This window comes from Primulina huaijiensis, chromosome 14 (genome assembly GCF_012295235.1).
Source record: "Primulina huaijiensis isolate GDHJ02 chromosome 14, ASM1229523v2, whole genome shotgun sequence".
In the NCBI taxonomy this organism is placed as follows: Eukaryota; Viridiplantae; Streptophyta; class Magnoliopsida; order Lamiales; family Gesneriaceae; genus Primulina; species Primulina huaijiensis.
In genome coordinates, this window is record NC_133319.1 from 1189418 (window position 1) to 1198957 (window position 9540).

Here is a 9540-nt window from a genome sequence, read left to right on the forward strand (position 1 = left end):
AACCTTTGGATCGGTCTCAAATTTAGATGATGTGTTCCAAACATTTTATAGTTCAATCTGGATGGTGGAGATCCGATTCGTCCACAAATGGCATGAGACGTTCGTGCTTGACCGACAGTAGAGGCCTAGCTCCTTGTTGGAGACCGAGCTCCTAGGTCGGATGAGTTGAAGCACGACTACGAGATCATGCCTTCATGCTCATAACTTCCGAGCTCCTTCTCTAATATAGGTGGACAAGGCCCTTGTACATGGAGCTCATGCCCCCAAGCTCATGACCTCGAGCTCGTTCTCTGCCTCCTGGAATCTGGAGCTCATGCATGCCCGACCTCATTCTCTAAGTCCAGGTGGACAAGGCTCTGAAATCTTGAGCTCATGCCTCCAAGCTCATGAGTTCAAGCTCCTTCTCGAAGTCAAGGTGGACAAGGCTAGATCCCTTTCAAAACAGAAAGTCAGTTTGGCCGGGAGATTTGCACTGGTTCCCCTTGGAACACCATTATTATCTTATAGAAGCAACTGCAAGGCGATGTTAGGCCATCTCCAACCCATATCCTCTATTTTTCATCCTCTATCCTCTAAAATAGAGATAATGGATCTCTATTTTTAAAAACCATCTCCATCCCATATCCTCTAAAAATATTACAAAATACTTCATTTCTTTTTTTTCATTTTCAAAAACACACATATAATTATATGATTACATAATGTATTATATAACCGAACTTAATTAATTCGATAAACATAATACAATAAAACATGTATTAAACTCAATTTATTTAATACATTTTTTTTGACACAACAAACATAAACGACAAGATACAACATTCATAATATAAACATAAAATATAAATCACGACAAACATAAACGACACATATGGTTTAAAGAACAACACATAAATTGACCATTAAAAATACTAATATTCCGAAGTACTGTACTCCTCCCACAAATGGTCAATAAGAGCATATCGAAAAAATCGCATGTTTATCAAGTTAAATAAATTAAATAGACAATAAGTGTTTCTAATAAATTATGTTATTAATTTTTGTGATCATTATCTTGTTTATTATTTCCATTTCATGATTATTATAAACAATAGACTTATAATTAATTCATGAAAATAATAAAACAATTAAAATAAATTAACTAAGTATAAAAATTATTTAACATTAAAATTAATTAATTAAATAATTTGAAATATAATAATATAAAATGGAGCAAAACAAATATATAAAAATACAAAAGGACTAGTTTACAATTGTTATGATGGCATTTCAGTGAGATTGCATTTGGAGTTGGGTTGGAGCACCAACCCATACTCTATTTTGGAGATTTCCTCCAAAATAGAGATGGGTTGGAGATGCTCTTAACTGTTGTTGATGGGGTTGTGCAACTTGTAGTCGTCCCTATAATTCCGAGGAACCTATTGTTTTCTGGTTGTAACTCTTTTTCGCTCTCTCCCTCTTATCCACAAAAAAGTCAAGGTTCTGGTGGGTGGAAGGTCCGGAAATTTGTTTAAGTAATTTTTTGGTTTGTTCATATGTATGAGGATCCTCATTTTAGAGTTTCTTTTGTTCTAGATGTTGACCACAACCTAATTCAAAATTACTCATAAACCATGGTTTTGTGGATGAAGATAATTCTTGTGATCGTAAGGTGCATGATTGAGGTGATTTTTTTGCACTTACGTTCGCTATATTGAATGTTTCTGTCTTGAATGTATGATGGGATTTTAGATTTCCCAAAACAAAAATGAAATTTGTCCAAACATGACAATTTACACAAATAGATAGATAACTTCTCTTATACATCGTCAACGAAAGGAGTGGACAATAGTAACTAAATGATCACAACATAATTGAGATCTCAAGCATACAACATCAACAAAAGGTGCAGACAATAGTAGCTATATCCTTGGCACAGCTTTGAGAGGTATAGACTTTTGTAGTGTGAGTCCAAATTTTTCACCCATGTCCACTTCTTCTGGTTTTAATCCTCCATCAAGTTTCCATTCAAAGTTATGCACCAGAGTAGCAACCATTAGGTGCACCATACGACTCGCCAATGGCCAGCCTGGGCAAATTCTCCTACCGGCACCGAATGGTAGGAGCTCGAAATGCTGACCTTTGAAGTCAGCTTCATGTTCAAAAAATCTCTCAGGGGTAAACGACGTAGAATCCGACCATGTTCTTGAATCCCTGCCAATAGCCCATGCATTAATGAGAATTTGGGCGTTTTTGGGGATGATGTATCCATTGATTTCTGTATCTTCTTGAGACTTGTGAGGTACCAACAAAGCGGCCGCAGGGTGAACCCTAAAAGTTTCTTTTACAACTGCTCTCAAATATGGAAGTCTTGAAATATCTGATTCTGTAACTTGTTCATTCTTTCCAATCACTTCCTTCAATTCAATTTTTAGTTTTAGCATTTCATCTGGATGCCTAAGCAACTCTGACATAGCCCATTCCACCGTGCTTGAAGTTGTGTCTGAACCTGCAACAAATAAATCCTAGTATTGCCACTAGTTAGATGGAAGCATGTCGAGGTAGTATTTAGAGGAGCTTTGAGGAAAGACTTGTTAGATTTTAGCTGGATGAAAATCTTTTGAGGTGTTTGTAAATGTAACTTTTGCTTTATCTTTTATAATTTTAATTAAAATCTAGAAGTAAGATTAACATGATTTTATATTTTTATTTTTTATTATTGATATAAAGTTACAATTTGACATCTATATTTTTAAAAAATTATTATATTCCACAATTGTTATTAATTGTTATAAATATTTTTAAAATTTTGTACAACAATAAATTTTATTTCTATATATGAGTTTTTAAAAATTTAAAATGAAACTCATCTATTCATCTGTTTATANATTAAGTCATTTATGATGTTTTTATCATTAAATTAAAATTATCACAGAGAATGAGGATTATTTATCTCTCTCATATCCATTGTATCAAACCATACCAATCAGTATTTGCTCTTATTTATTTTAAAATTATGCAAAATTTGCTCTTATTTATTTTAAAATTATGCAAAATTTTTGTCAAGAAAAAAAGAAGTTAGTACGTATTTATGTATACTCACCAGAAGTAAATGCTTAATGTCAAGAATACTCAGATCAGACTCATTTCTCTCGTTAATATCCATTAGAGATTCCAACATATCACTTTTCCTCGAATCCTTAACCGATCCTCCCCTTGTTTTCAGCCGTTCCTCTATGATTTCCTCAAATATATCGAAACATTTCCTGAAATAAACGGTGTTCTTCCTCAAGATCCTCTGCGGATCCAACGCTCTAAACACAGGAAAATAATCTGCAAGATTCGGCTTCCCAATAGTCTCCATGATTCCCCACACTAGTTCCTTGAATTCATCGCACGAACCCGAATCAAAAGCAGCAAGTTCCTTAGAAAAAAGGGTCGCGGACATCAGATTAAGCGACGTCGTAAATGCAGCTCTCCCGATATCCACTGCCTTGCCATTGGTGCAGCACCCACGCACATACTCGCACAGTTTCTGCAACTTGTCCCTCCTCAAACCCTGGTTCGAATCAAGACTCGGCGCCGAAAACATCTGTTCTCTACATATTTTCCGCAGCTTCCGCCATTGGTTCTCGGCTGGGATCCACGCCATCGACAGCTTGTGGTGATCCAGCGCTTGTATTGAGCAGGGGTGGTGTCGGCCAGAGAAGAATTGATCGTGTTTCTGCAGAAAGAGTTTGGCCATTTCAGGAGAGGATACAACTACAGTTGTTAAGCTTCCGAGTTTCAGATGAATCAAGGGGCCGTAGATTTGGGAGAGTTTCGCGAGCGATTGGTGGGGTTTTTGGCCGAGTTCGAGAATGTTTCCGATTATGGGATATGGGTTCGGTCCTGGAGGGAGTTTGCCTGATTTTGATTTCAGAATTTGAAGAATCCACGCCCAGGCCGCGAAAGAGAGGAGGAGGATACTTGAGAATATTAAATCCATATATATTAGTTTCTTCTCTGATGAAATTTGAAAGACTTGCTTCTGCGATTTATAGACAGACGCTAAGCGTATATCACATTCGGTTTGATTTACTAGTTGAGTTGAAAAATATTTTATTTATATTTGAGCTTATTCAATTCGATCTTAACTTAAATATGTTTGAATTTTTCGAAACGAACTTGAGCAAAAAAAATTATTTACTACTTTGTAAATTTTAATATTTTATTAATATAATATAATTATATATTAAATAAATATGTTTCAACTTTTCGAATATTTATTTTTAAGTTATACTTCGAATAGTTCGCGAATATATTCGAATATTTCAAATCAAAATCGAACTAGAGTTTTAATTTGAGCCAGAAGTTTTGAAATTTTCGAACTTAAAAACAAGCTAAACTCAAATAAAATTAATTCGAGTGGAATTCAACCCTTAAATTTTTTTTCATATTTTGCTTGATTCTATTTTTTTACACGTCTAATACTCTCCTATTATAGACGGCAGACTTTTATTATTATTATTATTATTTAATTCTAATTGGACGGTGAATATTGGTTATATATCGTTATTATATAATTAAATATTTATATATATATATATATACATATTTATTGGTATTGATATGAAAAAATATATTACAATATTATCTCATTTTATACATTGTGATTTAATATTAAAAAAGTCAAAATGATTAAAATGTTGCCTCTTAATCTATCAATTTCGATTAAAAAATTACTGATAGAGATGATTCGATGACAAACATGTAATACAAGGACGAATTTATTATGATTCTATCGTTAGAGGCTTAGACCATCTCCAATCATGGCACCACATTGGTGCCACACCATTGTGGTGCCATGATATTTCACTCCAATCCAGCACCAAAACTGGCGCTGGACTGCGCCACAATTTTTTTTTAGTTTTTAATTTGCTTAATTTAATATAAGTGTTTAATATTTAATTAATTAATATTTTTTGAAATTTTAATTATAAAATTTTTAATATTCTGATTAGAAATTAATTAAGTGTAAAAATAAAAAATAAAAAACACAGATTAAATTAATAATGCGTTAAAATGGTACAAATTACGAACACGAAATACATTAATTGAGCATTTATGGAAACAATATAGTAATTCGAATATTTAATATTGTATTTTTGTTGTATTATTAATTTAATATCAAATGAACGTGTTTTTTTCAATGATATTTTGATTTTTTTTCAATGATATTTTGATTTTATTAAAATATAGTTTGTATTAAATAATTGTACGTAAATCAAATAATTATGTTGTTAATATGAAATAATTAATTCAAATTTTAATATATAAATTAAAATATTTAAATATATATTTTAATATATAAATTATAATATTTAATTATCATTATATTATCAAATTATAAATAATTAACATAAAACATAAATATTAATATTGAAAAAAAAAAGAATATTCTTGGAATATTCTATTGTAGTGTAAAATGTAGTGCAATGTGGTTGGAGATGATTTTAGTGTAACACCAATGTAGTGCAGAATGTAGTGCAGTGGATTGGAGATGGCCTTATGATCTTGCCACAGTGGGAAAATTTGAGAATTTAATTCTATAAATTAGTATGTTTTGAGTTATAGTTTAGTCAATTATCAAAATTCGGTTTCATCTAGTAATTTGAACTTTTTTGTTTTTATTTTTGTTGTCAAAAGCCATTAAATTCATCGAATATTGGTTATTTGACATCGATACTCCCCAACATGAGTATGTGATGAGAATAAAGTTATTATTACACACATTAAAATATACATAAACAAAAATAAAAAACGAAAACCATTTTTTCCTTTTATTTTGAAGCATTGAAGGTCGTTTTGCTGTATTTTTCAATTTTTTTATCAGGTGAATTTTAATGTGAGTAATATGACTTTTTATTCTCTTCACATGTGTTACGTAGAGGAGAATCATAGTTGATACATTTAATGGTTTCAGATTAAAAAAAATCTAGTTATTATATGAAACCAAATTTTGATAATTTAAAATAATAAAATTTAAATTAAACATAACAACTTTCAAGATTAAAATTTCAATTTTCACCAACCGAGTATACATGAAAGATAATCAAGTATACATTTGATATTGGAGAAAGATAAAAATTTTAACTAACAAAATATATTATATTAAATTTCTATCGTTGAAATAATTATTTGATCCAAGTATAAATTATAATTACAAAGTGATTTCAATTTTCGTAACCATAATATTTTATTTAAAACATTAAGAGCATGTTTGGTAGAATGAAATAAGATGATAATGAAATAGATATTTTTGACTCCATTCTATTCTTTTGATTCCCACCATATTGTTAGGGTTTACTCATTCTCATTCTCTCTCATTTTTTAAACAAAATTTCTGCTAATAAATATTTATAATTTATATTTTATAAACAATAATAATAAATAAAATTAATAAAAATTATAATAATAAATATTGAAAACTAGTAATAAATTTCTATTGATAATAAAGCAATAATAATATATTTAATTACAATAAATAGAATAATAAATATTATTTAAATATAAATAACTAAAATCTAATAATAATAAATAAATAATGATAACGATTATCATATAATAATTATCATTATAAAAATTAATTTAATAATAGTAGATAAAAAATAAAAATTATTTAAAACATAATAAAAATGTTAATAATTATAAAAGGACAATATAATAAAAATAAATTTTATAATGATAATAATAAATTATTAATAATAATTATCATTTAATAGTAGTCATAATAATAATAATGCACAGATTTAAATTTTAATTGAAATGTGATAAATTTATTAAAATAATATTTTATTCTATTTTTTCATTTCTTTTTATATGAATCATATGAACCGAATAAACCTACAATTTCATTCGTTCCCCTCAAAATATTGCTAATTTATGTTATTTTCAAATGTATACTCTGGTTAATAATATATTATTAATTATTTATAATTTAAGCTAACTACCATTAAGACTTACTATTTTCTCTCAAAATATTTTCATTTCAAAAAATGATATCACGTTCAAGTCAACCATTTAAAAGACACGAAAACTTTTGTGAGCTGATCTCATAGGTTAATTTTGTGAGACGAATACTTTATTTGAATCATCCATGAAAAAAATATTATTTTTTATGTCAAAAGTATTATTTTTATTGTAAATATGGATAGAGTTGACATGTCTCACGACTGTTTCTCGATAGACCTTTAAAAGAAAATTGTTANATATATTACCATGCTTCGAATGGGAGATCTCTTTTGGGGCCATCAAGATCAAAGATTATTTGAAATTAACGATACTAACTATATATTTATTATAACGTTTAACGACATGCACGTAAGCAAGTTGACTAAAAATTATTTTACATTTGTCTCGTTGGGATAAGTGGAATTTAAAAATAGATAATGCCTATTTCCAGTCGAGAATGGTTGCTAATTCTCAGCCATAATCTAATCAATAATTGATATGCCGATTTATGACTTTAATAGTTTAGCTTATTATAATCGCTATCAGTAATAATTATAAAATTTAAATCAGCGTGCGTATACAGATACCAATATAATTAATTAGAGAGCAAGTATATTGTGAGACGGTCTCATAGGTTTATAAACATGAGATGAGTTGATCCGATTCATAACTATCATTAGTGGTAATATTTTTAGTATAAAAATTAATATTTTTTCATATGTTGGGACGATTCGAATAATCGTATCACAAAATTGACACGTGAGATCATCTCATAAGTTTTTTGTATTGATCGGGTTGTAGTTTGGTAAATAAATTACATTCAGATTTGTTAGATATATATTAGTTGTAAGAGTTATATTATAAGTTTTTTGTATTGATCAGGTGTGTTACTTCATTTTGAAAATTGCTGAGTGTGGCCATAGTGGTCGAGGGAGACATGAGTTTTAAGAGTTATATTATTAGGATAGATTATCAATTGTTGTAAGTGACTTTTTGTGAAGAAAAAAAAATGTCCTTTATGTTTCGGGACATCTCCAGAGATAAAGATATTGACAGTTTCCACCATATCATTATGTTTTGAGAGATTTTCAGTTGCTCGTGATTCATTCTTATGGAGAGAAAGATGACGTTCTCGTGAGAGGATAAATCCGCAATTTCGGAAGAAGTTTGATCGAGGTGGAGTTGAAGACGAGTGACACTCGTCAAACGAAATATACTTAATGTGTTCATTATAGAGACGACGTTAGAAAAGATAGAGTCTTTTATTTAATAAGTTATTGTATGATCGTAACATTTTCTATTAAGCGAATTTGCATGATAGCTAAGCGTGATTTTATGGGTGTAGATCGGTTGACCAAATTACCATGTCAAAATTGCTTATGTTCTTATTTTTGTTTTCAGTTTTACATTTCACAATTGAGTTAATTATTAAAACTAAACAAACAAGAGAAAATCGAATCAACAAGATTAAATTATTTCATCTTTATTTTATGTTTGGTTATATTAGACATTAATTACACTTTAAACCATTTCCCAATTAAAACATTATTAATGGCCTTTAAAGGATCACTAGCTTAGGAACTGAAATTACATTGATCCTAATTCTCTCTCTACTAAACATGTATTTCTTTACATAAATTTACCCACATTTCTACTTTTTTCTTATAATAATATATTTTTGGGATATAATATTTACATTCCATTTATAATTTGTTAAATACACTCTATTTTGACTTTTTCCATTAAAAATAGACATACCCTTGATCCTTGTTTTCATTTGTCTAATAAAAACGTACACTTCTTGTTATATATAGACAATAAAATTTATACAACTTTACTTAAAAAATTATATAAATTAAATTATAACCTTTACATTGATAAATATTTTGTTAAAATATGCAACATTCATGATATTTTATAAAATAGTTATTATAACTCTCAAAAATATAATATTAGCATCATATAGTAATTAACTAACCACTTAATCTTCAAATTCTATTTTTTAGTGGAGTAGGTCTCTTGTGAGACGGTCTCACGAATCTTTATCTAGGAGACGGGTCAACCCTACCGATATTCACAATAAAAAGTAATACTTTTAGCATAAAAAGTAATAATTTTTTTATGGATTACCCAAATGAAAGATACTCTCAGGATTGTTTTGCCAAGACCAATATGTCCAGAAGGTCTTGGGTTCGAATCCTGGGAAGATAAAAGTTCCAGTGCCTGGGCTGAAGAAGACCTATGATTAATGATTGTGGGTGAGTGTGTCGGATCATTACAATATAAGACGTCTTTTATTGTAATTATCCGACACCACTCTCCCGCGATCATTACTCGTAGGACTTCTCCACCCCAGGTACTGGAGCTTTAACCTTCCCAAGATTAGAACTCAAGATCTCCTGGACATATATAGGTCTTGGCAGCAATCCTGGTACAAATTGAGTTAGTCCCTCTATTTCTTTGTTTTAACTACCTAATTTTCTAAAATTTTCAAAATCATCCTAAATTTTATAATTTCGATACGTTGCATTGTTATACCTATCGAGTCTGTTCTTGAAAGCATATAGC

At 29.5% G+C, this 9540-nt stretch overlaps 1 protein-coding gene across 1 annotated transcript; it reads right to left on the minus strand.

Moving 5' to 3' along the window:
* Positions 1 to 1771: 1771 nt before the first annotated feature.
* On the minus strand, positions 1772 to 4032 carry LOC140956651 (cytochrome P450 76T24-like). The gene is made up of 2 exons (XM_073413494.1): positions 3083 to 4032; positions 1772 to 2504 (listed from the first exon to the last, which is right to left on the minus strand). Exons 1-2 carry the CDS (start codon positions 3965 to 3967, stop codon positions 1902 to 1904), a joined length of 1488 nt encoding a protein of 495 aa, XP_073269595.1. The 5' UTR covers positions 3968 to 4032; the 3' UTR covers positions 1772 to 1901.
* Between the last annotated feature and the right edge of the window lie 5508 nt (positions 4033 to 9540).

What these genes read in the sequence shown, in the direction of transcription:
- LOC140956651 (XM_073413494.1), bottom strand. Translation starts at nt 3,967, where the DNA reads ATGGATTTAATATTCTCAAGTATCCTCCTCCTCTCTTTCGCGGCCTGG. An exon ending in ACATTAAGCATTTACTTCTG is followed by an intron (nt 2,505 to 3,082) that starts GTGAGTATACAT and finishes TGGCAATACTAG; the next exon opens with GATTTATTTGTTGCAGGTTC.